At 31.9% G+C, this 12,196-nt stretch overlaps 1 protein-coding gene across 1 annotated transcript in view; it reads left to right on the top strand.

The window, feature by feature from the left end:
• LOC149085090 (uncharacterized) overlaps positions 1–12,196 on the top strand; it is a 146,169-nt gene that overhangs the window by 117,020 nt on the left and 16,953 nt on the right. The window contains exons 43-51 of the mRNA XM_089232879.1: positions 987–1,231; positions 2,625–2,720; positions 3,644–3,856; positions 6,693–6,963; positions 7,498–7,688; positions 8,536–8,709; positions 8,800–8,961; positions 9,141–9,299; positions 9,425–9,724. Coding sequence (XP_089089005.1) covers positions 987–1,231; positions 2,625–2,720; positions 3,644–3,856; positions 6,693–6,963; positions 7,498–7,688; positions 8,536–8,709; positions 8,800–8,961; positions 9,141–9,299; positions 9,425–9,724 — 1,811 coding nt within the window. The remainder of the gene's footprint in view (positions 1–986; positions 1,232–2,624; positions 2,721–3,643; positions 3,857–6,692; positions 6,964–7,497; positions 7,689–8,535; positions 8,710–8,799; positions 8,962–9,140; positions 9,300–9,424; positions 9,725–12,196) is intronic.

The following is a 12,196-nucleotide window of genomic DNA, read 5'->3' as shown; positions in this document are numbered from 1 at the left end:
TTTTGATTGCCTCTCATGCCATTCACGTTTAAAAAGAATCTTGCACAAATAATGTCCTTGCTTTTTTTAAGGTTGTTGATACAGTATTCACAGAGAGATGCTTTACTTATAGACTTTTATTGAGATTTCGATTTTTTCCCATTTTATAGATAATTTGTTCTTTTTTCTTTCAAATCTAAAACTTTCAACTTTTGCTTCAAAATGTTTGAAAAATCTATGCATAATTAAAATTTGTACTGATGTTTGAACACTGAATCCACTCGTAACTGGCCAAAAGCAAAATAGCAATTTCGACAAGACTAGACATTCAACAATTGATTTGCAATCATTGGTCAGTTTTTACCAAAAAAGTGTAATAGAAGGGGAGGGAGAAAAATAAGTTGTTTTATTTATATATGCTGCATCTTAAATTCCTCAGTGGGAGGATGAATGCATTTTTTTTAAATTCATCTCATGCCCAAAAACTTTCACTAAACTAACTGCTGTATAAACTGGCACCAAAATAATATTGTAGGGTCTAGAGTGAAGACACAACTTTGACTTAAACAGATATTCGACTTATCAAGAATTGACTGTATATATATTAATTAGTACAGTGCTATGGCATCTGAATGTTGCTAGAAAACATTGACCATGGGAAAAAACAATGATTTGAGACAACTGCTAATGTTTAGTTGTTTGGTGAGCTATTATTTGAGCTATGAGCTATTTATTTATTGTCTGAGTGCTTCAGTGTGCATGCATGTATGCATTTTGGTTTATAATTTTAAATTATTACAGAGAATAAATATATAGGTGTATAATAAAAACAAAATATAAACAGATTTCTCTAAACTAAATTAACTGCTTCAAAATGTATGGAAATTTGAAGGAAGTCAAATTTTTTTTTAATTATGTAGTATTTACATGATGTCAATTTCTACTTATTAATATTTGTGATTTCCTCATTCTAATTTTTTTTCTAAATATTTTTATCTGCATCATAGAGCTGTTGGTACTGTTGAGCGGCAAAGCCCTGGAATGTGTGGTGAAAAGGTATGCCCTGTTGGCTATACAGGGCATAGCTGTGAAATTCTTCATCAGGATAAAACTCCACCACAATTATTGCACTGCCCACCTGACAAATGGGTTATTAGTAATAAAAAAGCCACTTCCATTGCATGGGAAGTTCCACGATTTACTGATGATCTTCGCTCAGTTAGCATTTTTGAGAAAAATGGTCTGGTCTCAGGTAATCTTTTTTTTTGTGCAATTTCTGAAATTTCAGGCATTCTTCAAAAATGAGTTTTTTGTGTAATATGTTTTGATATTGTATATTCAATTTAAATTTATTAAAACACATAACATGAGTAGCCTGACTGACAGAGTGTATGATATTTCAATATTATTCACTCAGTCAGTCAATCTGATGTGTGGTACAGAATATAATATGAGGATTATATATCAATTGTGTATAAGGAAAAATGTTTTTTAAGAATACCTCATGTCTTTATAGACGCTCAGCATGAGTAAGAATAGGCATAAAAGACTTTGGGGGGGGGGGGGAGACACATAATGAAGATAATGTCAGTACATATATATTTGATCAATCAGCCTCAACATTGACTTTCGGGGGGGATCGCTCTATAACATCCCTTCATATGTCAATCCTTTAATCCTTTTCTGTAAAAGGAAGATTTTACCTTCCTTAATGTCTTATAATGTTTTATAAATTAGAAAAAATATTGAATTTAGTATTCTTCTCAGTAATATTTACAATTTTAATATAGTTTCATCTGCTCTATATGTGGACTGATGAAAAATGAATGGATATATAGGTATTATTAATTCAAATGTGCATGTGTATGTTACATATGTGTGTGGAACACATGTTTAGATTGTGTGTCTTGTATGAGGAATATTTTGAGGCTTAATATGTCAGAATAAAAATAATTTGTTTAAGCAGCACTTTTTTATATGATTTGACATCGCCCCCCCCCCCCTGCAGAATGTAGGAAAAAATTGTTTTGTACAATTTGTTATTTTGGTATTTCTTCCTCAATGAAAAATATCTGATGGCCTAAAAACACTTAGATGGATAATTGATGTAAAATATTTCTATTTCTATCCATCACAGTGCTCTATCCATTCATTACATATAAAAGAAATTTTTTTGAACACTTGAGACACTTAAAAAAAAAACAGTATTTCCAAGAAATTTACTGAAAATTATTATAAAATTTAAATATCAACTGTTCAAAATTGATTTTGAGCATTTAGCAAGCAGTTTCCGACAAATACTTGTTTAAAAAATAGCTTGCTGTACAAAAAAAGTGAATACATATATTTTATCCATTGCAGAAATTTTTTAATGTTTTTTTTTCTGATTGCAACACTTATATATATAAAAAAGTTATATTAAATTGGTTAGATAGATATATTAAATTGGTGAGTTAATAGTTATATATATATATATATATATATATATATATTAATGGTAACATTAAAATGTTTTAAACAACTTTTCTCTTTATTAAATTATTATAAAAATGAAAAGAAATTCTGTTACTTAATTTTTATAGAATATGAAATAAATATACAAAAAACCCTTTTCTTTATATACTGATATACTGATTCTGTCATAGGTCAGGCATTAACTCAAGGTGTGCATGATTTGATTTATGTGGCTATGGATGAAGCTGGGAATACTGCTACATGCAGCTTTCGTATCAACATAATGAGTATGAATTTTTGGCATGTAATAAAAAATAGTATTTTACTTATTTATTTCACATTTGTAATTATACTTGAAGATTCAAGCTACATTCATCATTTTTTGGCAATATTAATGAATAATATAAAAAGAGTGTGCATAAAATGTTTCTTTTAATTAAATTTTTCCATTTATGATAAAAAATGGTGTGCGTAATTATGATTTCTTCAATGTATATACATTTAGTTTTTAGTGGTACATTTGAATTAGGTGTGACTGATTCTGGCTTTATTTATTTTTTTAATTTTTTGTAATCTTAGTGTGGTAGAGGGACTACATAAACTATCATATCAATGTGAAATTAATGAGGACATTGAAGAAAAGTTTCATTGTATATGCGTTGAAAACTCTCAATGGCAAAAACAAATGATCTAAAAGTGACGATCACAAAAACAGGATCATGCAGAGCTAAAGTTTGAAATAATTTTAATCAACATAATTTCCTCAGAAAATTTCAATCTGATTACAAAAAAAGTAAAAAAAAAAGAAAAAGTTGACCATATATAAAGTTGTCCCACATATCATGAATTTCAGTTTAAAAAGGCATTCATTCAAATATTAAAATCATTCTCATAGAAGAAAAAAAATCAGCAGAGATGCGCATTCTGTTTTTGAGTGTAAAATTTTAAATGAGTATATGAAACAATAACAAGTGAATCAAGTGATTATTAATATCTCACACAGATTCTTTTTTGTTTCAGAATAATTTTAATTTCATTATAGAGTGAATAAGAACTGAAAATAATAATTTAATTGATAATTTGATATCCTCTCAGTAATACTCACAATTCAAATAAAGTTTATTACTTAAATAGTTAATATTATTTGTGCCAGTTTTTTTTCCACTTCACTTGATGTGATCTATGATGGTTTGATCTCCCTTCATTTTAGGTGAATTCTGTACAATTCCAATGCCTCCCATTGGTGGTCAACTTGGATGTGCTGATTGGGGTCCTGGTGGAAATTTTAAGGTTTGCACTATAGCCTGTGATGAGGGTTTAGAATTTTCTGAGCCAGTCCCACGTTTTTATACTTGTGGAGTAGAGGGTTTTTGGAGGCCTTCTTTAGGGCTAGTGAAACCATTTGTTTTCCCTGCTTGTGCAAGTATGTATACTATCATGTATATAAGTAATTTTTGCTGTACTGCTTAGATAATCAAATACTTTGTTTTACTTATCTACATAAAGAGATACCAGTAAGTTACATGAAAGCAGTTTCACACTTTTCAGCTTGTTTTTCATCATGAGTTGCATGTCATATACACTGAAGAGCCAAAAAAACTGGTACACCTGCCTAATATTGTGTAGGGGCCCCGCGAGCATGCAGAAGTGCCGCAACACGACGTGGCATGGACTCGACTAATGTCTGAAGTAGTGCTGGAGGTAATTGACACCATGAATCCTGCAGGGCTGTCCATAAATCCGTAGGAGTAAGAGGGGGTGGAGATCTCTTCTGAACAGCACGTTGCAAGGCATCCCAGATATGTTCAATAATGTTCATGTCTGGGGATTTTGGTGGCCAGCGAGAGTATCTAAAGTCAGAAGAGTGTTCTTGGAGCCACTTTGTAGCAATTCTGGACGTGTGGGGTGTCGTATTGTCCTGCTGAAATTGTCCAAGTCCGTCCGAATGCACAATGGACATGAATGGGTGCAGGTGATCAGACAGGATGCTTACGTACCTGTCATCTGTCACAGTCGTATCTAGACATATCAGGGGTCCCATATCACGCCAACTGCACACGCCCCATACCATCACAGAGCCTCCACCAGCTTGAATAGTCCCTTGTTGACATGCAGGGTCCATGGATTCATGAGGTTGTCTCCATACCCGTACACGTCCATCAGCTCTAAGCAATTGGAACCGAGACTCGTCAGACCAGGCAACGTGTTTCCAGTCCTCAACAGTCCAATGTCGGTGTTGTCGGGCCCAGGCGAGGCGTAAAGCTTTGTGTCGTGCAATCATCAAGGGTACACGAGTGGGCCTTCGGTTCCGAAAGCCCATATCGATGATATTTCGGCGAATGGTTCGCACGCTGACACTTGTTGATGGTCCAGCATTGAAATCTGCAGCAATTTGCGGAAGGGTTGCACATCTGTCATGTTTAATGATTCTCGTCAGTCGTCGTTGGTCCCGTTCTTGCATGATCTTTTTCCGGCCGCAGCGATGTCGTAGATTTAATTTTTTTACCGGATTCCCGATATTCACGGTACACTCGTGAAATGGTCGTACGTGAAAATCCAAATTTCATCGCTACCTCGGAGATGCTATGTCCCATCTCTTGTGCGCCAACTATAACACCACGTTCAAACTCACTTAAATCTCGATAACCTGCCATTGTAGCCGCAGTAACCGATCTAACAACTATGCCAGACACTTGTTGTGTTATATAGGCGTTGCCGACCGCAGCGCTGTACTCTGATTGGTTCCAAAGCTCTTTATTTGCATATGCATGCCTGTACCAGTTTTTTTGGCTCTTAAATTTAGAAAAACAACAGAAACAAAACCTTGAAACTTTTGAAGTTTTTATGGCTTTCAGGATAGATTTAATTGAAATTCCACAATTTTTCATAATTATGTTTTTAACTGTAATATCAATGGTTCCAAAAATGAAGTGAATAAATTAATGATCAAAGAAAACACAATTAATCCTTATTATTGAACAAACAAAAAATTCATTTTTATTAAACTGTGAATCATGTTAGACTGGTCACACTAATTAAAAATTTATTAGTTTTAAATTTTTCAAATTTCTTCATTTTTTTTAAATATTTCAGTACATGCATATGCATGTGTTATTTCTTCCACTAATAATAATAACATTTGAGATGGAGGAATTATTTCAAATTGTTCATATATGTAATTATAACATTTCTGTTAACACTGCCCAGCATGGAGTTTAAGATAGGAGATTAATTAAACTTATGGTGAAATGATAGACCATTATAACTAAAATATGGAAAGGTATTTGACTAAGATACTGAAGCCAAATTTGCTCTTCTACATCAAATAGGGCACTAAAATGCATGCTTGTCCTGGCTGACAAAGTATCTAGTTCTAGCCCTGAGGATGCCAGTATTAGTCGATCAAGGAACATCCCCATCTTCATAGCTTACCTTATTCAGTTGTGAATTCTATCGCAATGGGCATGTTTAAAATAAATATGATATTTACTGGAAAAAAAGAATGAAGTCATCCAATCTTTGATGGCAACAATATTTTTATGTACAGCCTACTTTCTTTTTTTCGAAGTTTTTATTTTATTTGCCGTATTTTTAAATTTAGGTTTACTGTATATTGGTTTCAATGTTATCAATATTTACTATACAGGGTGCATGACATTGTGCTGGCAAACCATTGATCTTACGGACATACTTCCAATAAGAAAAAGTATCCAAATAACGTGTAGTACTCAGATATGCCATTCATGTTCAAAGGGAGTTGTATTTGGGTACTGTGTATTGTTGTATTTGAATATATATTTTATAATTGGAAGTATGCCTTTAGGATCAATGGTTCGTCAGTAAATTTCCATGCACCCTGTACATAAAGTAATTTTTCACTTTTTCTTTTTCATTTTAGCCACCTTGTTTGTAGTTCACTAGTTGTGTCCTTTGTGTTTGAATTTTTTTTCTGAGATTAGTTGTGCTGAAAATGGTTATAATTGAAATTATTTCCATGTATATATATATATATATATATATATATATATATATGTGAAAAATTAAGCTTCATGTAGATTACTGTTTATTTTACCAAACTTAATGCAAACAGCACTTAGGCCTATATCTCAAATGAATAACATTGTCATACTGCTTAATAAAAGGGGCTTTTTGATAATACATTCTCTATATTATTTTGTAAGAATTATCATCACTTTAATATATCTTACCAGAGAATCTGTTTGTATTTTTACATCATTGTTTTTATATCATTTTGCTAGCAAAACAACCAGCACAAAGAATATTCAAAATAAGCATGGAATTTCCATCAACTGTCATTTGTTCTGATTCTGGAAGAAAAATTCTACATGATCGACTTAGACAAAGTATAAGAAAAGTGAATAATGACTGGAACATGTGCATTGAAACTGGCACTGATGTTGGTTGCAATAATATGAATATTCTGGTGAAATGCAATAGAGAAGCTAGAGGAAAAAGACAAGTTGATTCAAGTGACACATATGTGGTTGTTATTAGTTTTCCTGCAAAAGAGTAAGTTTTTTTAAAACAAAGTTCATAATTTTGTAATTTCTAAATCCTATGATATTTAATTTAAACAATTGCATCTGGTTTAAAACATTCAGGTTAGATCTATTATGAACACTTGATTGATTAGCAAATTCATTCTAACAATAGCATGCTATTTTCTGTTTAGCTCTATTTTGTAATGTTTTGAATCTTTCACTTAAATTTGTAAATTGGTTTTATGACCCTTGAATAGCGTGAAAGTACCTCATGTTTTATACAAAATATTGAGTTTTGTGAAGATCATTAGACAATGATGAAACAAAGTTTTCTATATTGTGAAAAAAAGGACTTCTTCAAGCCCCAATTAAAACTGAAATATAGCTGTTCATTTTTTCCAGTGTTAGTTATTAAAGTTTGTTATATATATATATGTTTATACTTTGCATCAAGGGTGGTTAAAAAATCATTGAACAACTTTATTGCACATTATATTTTTTGATGTTGTTGACTAACTACTTATTGACTACTTATTTTAATTCTTCTTATTCTTGGATACAGTGATCCTATTATAAATAAAAACACTCAAGAGAAGGCAACTGTTCAAAATGTTGTTGAAGAAGCTATACTACAGCATTCTGCTTTTGATGTTCGGAATATTCTGCCAAATGTTATCCCGGATCTCACCTCTTTACAGATGGAGACAGATTATGATTGTCCTGTAGGCAAGGTTGTTGTAGCTCCAAACTGTGGTGAGTATTACAGTATGGTTGTGTTTGTTACATTTTTTTTCAATTACTTTGAATTGGAAATATGCTCTTATCATCCTAACGCACCATGATTCTACAGGTTCTTGAACCATTATGTATCAAAAATCGACATAATTTTTCACACAATGTAATCAAATGATATGTTTTCATACTTTTGTATCATGCTTCTTCTTTAAAAGTAACAATTTCAATATAACTTATATCAATTTTACATGGTTTATAAGTTTACATGTTAGAGACATTAACTACATATTTCTTATTTTTAACATCCAAAATGCTCTTGTAGATTTAAGTTTTATGAAATATATGTATTCATACTCTTGACTGTAACACAATATTAAATTAAAAGAAGGTGCTAATCTTTGTTGAGGCATCTGTTTGAAAGTTCTCCTCTTTGAGATTTTCTTCTCATCTTTGTTCATTCCTCTTTGAGATAGCCTATTGTGAATAAGAAAAATGCTATAATAGCAACAAAAATAATTGTTCACTAAGCATTCATGAGCATGATGTAGATGCTTGTTGAGAAATGGGAAGAAAGAAAAAACAATTATTTCTGAAGCCAGACAACATGCTACATTTGAAAAAAAGAACTTTTCCAGTGTTAATAAAAATTTTCAATGTCAACTAAATGTTCAGCATACATACTCTGGAGGTTTTTCTTTTTAATCATTTATTGTCTTGAGTTTTCTTCAGTGGATAGTGTTGAATGATAATGAAACAAATAATGTCAAGGATTTACATTAATATTAGAACAAATTATTGTCATACTTACATGGCTTTTCAAAAACTGCAAACAATGTATATCCAACATTTTTCCTTGTTTTATCAGTTGAATGTGCCATTGGAACATATTATGAAAATGAAACAAGAGGATGTGTACCTTGTCCTATTGGATTTTACCAAGATGAAATGGGTTCTTTGGTCTGCAAATCCTGTCCAATCATTGCTGGACGTCAAGGTACTACACAGTCAGCTGGAGCAAGATCATCTGAACAATGCAAAGGTAAGATAATCACTGTATAATATATATAAAAATATTTATAAAAGTTTTTATGGAGATAATTAATTTAAAAAAATTAATGTCATTTTCTAGAACACTGCATTCCTGGTAGCTACTATGACGATACTTCTGGAACTTGTCAGCCCTGTGGATATGGATATTTTCAGCCTAAAGAAGGGTCATTTGATTGCTTACCATGTGGAGCAGGTCTTACAACACGTAGTAATAGGGCTGTTTCAAGACTTGAATGCAGAGGTGAATTTTTTTTTTATTCTATCACATTATGATAATTACTCTGTTACAGTAGGGTGATTTTAAAATCACATATATTTTTCCAGATTTTATGTATTTCAGATATTTTTCCCAATTTTTTTCACATGTATATTAACATTTATGTATGCAAAATTTCAATATTAAAATTCTCTGCTCTGCAGAAGAATGCAGTGCTGGTTTAGAACTATCAGAAAATGGTGAATGTGTACCTTGCCAAAGAGGATTCTTCCGAGGACGTGGAGTACCTGCTTGTCAACGGTGTCCAGTAGGGAAAACAACAGCTATTTTAGCATCGACAAGTGAAAATGACTGTTCTCTAGGTAGAAATTTATTTCTAAGATATTAATTTTTATTACCATCAAATTAAATATATAATGCTTATGTTTTCAATGTAGAGGTAAATGAAATTATTTTGAAACATTTCTCTGTCTTGAATAATTCACAGATATTTGTCAGCCTGGCACATATGTTGATGAATCATCAGGTCTTTGCATTCCTTGCCCGAAGGGTTCATATCAAGACAGAGAGGATCGTGCAACTGAATGCCAAAAATGTCCATCTGATACAACAACTAGTGGCACTGGGTCAATTTCTCTTGCTGAATGCTCTAACCCCTGTTATGTGAATGGTAAAGAAAGAATTTGCCAGCCTAATGCTGTTTGTGTGTATAGAGAAGAACTTGACAGTTATGATTGTGAATGTCAGCCTGCTTATATTCTCAAAAACAGTACTCAAGAATGTTTACGTGAGTGAACTTGGTTATTGATTTTTAAATTTTTGATGAACAATTATATTCAACCCTTTATCTCTTTCCATTACTTATCTATTATGGTCATAGAAGGCTATTTTAACCGTTTGATGATTTGAATCAATATCGATGCTCATAAGTTAAAAAAAATGAAGATGGCATATGGATATGTTTGTCTTCATATATATAATCTTTAGTTTATATAGTCTTTATACAGGGCCATAGTATGCCTTTTCAGGATCCCCTGGGGGGCAGACTTTTCTTTTCCTTTCCTCTAGAAAGAGTTATTATTGTGCAAAACAAATGTAAACTTTTCTGGGCCCCCATTTTGAAAATTCAGATCTAAAGGGGTGAAGGCATGATTTTTCGGGGACATAAAATTAAGAAACAAATTATAAGAGCATTTCCAAAAGGCTAAACAATTAGTCATGTCTAAGAAGGTGAAAGCCAGAGGTCCGTCTTTGTTAGAAGGGGCCTAGGGCAACAGCCCCATTATAAATACGCCATAGAATGAAAATTCATCTGTAATTAAAGAGTATTTATTAAAGTATATTTATTTACATTTCAGCACGATAAATATCAATTGCAGTCACAAGGAAGTCAAAAATCTTTGTTGCAACATGTATAAATCTGTATGAAAATATGACTTGATGAGTAATCAATTGAAAAAGTCTGAAACCACTAATTATTTTGAATATGTCAATTCATATATTCAAACAATTTTTTTGATTAAAATTTTGTGACCATTGTTATTATTTTACCGTTTCAACCAGCCACACCTCCATCAAGAAGCTATTATTTTTAAATCCTTCATTGAAGCTTTTTACGCTTAACAGTTTTAATGAAAGTTTAAAATTGCTCAAAACATATTGTCCTGTTTTATTGACCAACGTGTGATTTAATTCGAAAGACAGGGTAAAAAAATCAATCATGCAGTAAACGCTATTCATTGTATGCACCTTCCCGAAAAAGTGTTGATTTGGTTAAAGAAAAAATTTGAATAAATCTCATTTTTTTAGATCTTCATTCTTCTAACATCACTTTACAAATCGGGTGATAAATTTGCTAACGTAGTAAACGAAGCTAACACATAATAACAAGGCTATAATATCACACTACATGGAGGGAAAAAGTGCCAATCGTGAAAAAAGAAGGCCAAACTTAGCTTCTATTGGGATGGAATATTTCAGTTAATTGTCAAGAAGTGACACCCCGCTGCTGGCGGGGAAATGTACTTTTATTCAGTATTTGGCATGTAACTGACAAGTAAAATTACTACTTGTAACTGAGAAAATGACATGTCACAAAATTTCAAAACATTATTATTCATTAAACACTTAATATTTATCCAATCCAAAAACGAAAACACTTTTCCATGTTAACTTTTCACAAGGAATCACGTGTGATGATTGGGTGGTCGATAGTTACCACCCTGTATGCAGGGTGCATAGCTAACAGCATGCACACAAATTACTGGTGAACCAGTGATCCTAGAGGCATATTTCCAATTAGAGAAGACATGAAAATAGCATGTAGACCTTAGATAAATCACTTGTATTGCAAGGGGTTGTATAGTTATTAAAATAAAAACAACTAGGATGAACATCTTGTGCTTAAAAGTCTAATAAGAAAGTTGTTACCCTGTTCTTGTAGAGGCCAATGGAAAAAAATTCCATATTTCTAATTGCAATACTGGCTGAGATATTTGAATTTAAGAAAAGGAGAAAAATTGGGGAAAAACAGGATAAATGTGGGTAAAATCCGTTTAACATCAATTTCCCCAAAAAGAAGCAGAGGCACTAGAAAATAAAAAAACAACTTTTCCTTAGAACATGAGAAAAAGTAAATACCTGACTATCTATGCAGTTAAAGGGTTAATAAATATAAATATATATGTAGTGAGTATACAGTGATCTCTCACTTGTATGTTTCTCTCAGTTATCAGACAATTTTCTGCACTCTAGTCAAAGATGTAGTTAAATAATGTTATTCACTTATATACCTCTCTCACATAAGTGTCTTTTTTCCTTGTTCCGTTGCACTGACACATAAGTGAGAGATCACTGTATTTCAAGGGACTTTTAATTGAAAGCAGAAAAATCAGTATCAAGTTTCATTTTTTAAATAAAAATTCAATAGAAAAAGAGTTTCAGAACAACTGAAGAACTTCAAAAAAATTCCATGGCATTTTGTAAAGACCCTATGTTATGAAATGGAATTGTATTATTCTCTTTACTTTTTTCAAGATTTTTATTCTACAAGAAAAAGTCATACTTGCTTATTTATGCCTCTCAAGTTTTATCTAAACAAAAACTGTATTTTCATAATCTTTTTTATATGAGACCATGGACTGAAATTTTAATTTCTGCGCCAAACCTTGTATGCACCAAATCAATTGAACTTCTTTGATTTTGTGCTAATACACTACCTGATTATTAGTGAAATCCATGATAAGAATACAGTTTTTTG

This window comes from Pholcus phalangioides, unplaced genomic scaffold (assembly GCF_987345545.1).
Source record: "Pholcus phalangioides strain wild (caught in Gottingen) unplaced genomic scaffold, Ppha-v1.0 ptg000007l_1, whole genome shotgun sequence".
Lineage (NCBI taxonomy): Eukaryota > Metazoa > Arthropoda > Arachnida > Araneae > Pholcidae > Pholcus > Pholcus phalangioides.
Note: the sequence above shows the minus strand (reverse complement) of the source record. Positions and strands in the feature narration are given on the sequence as shown.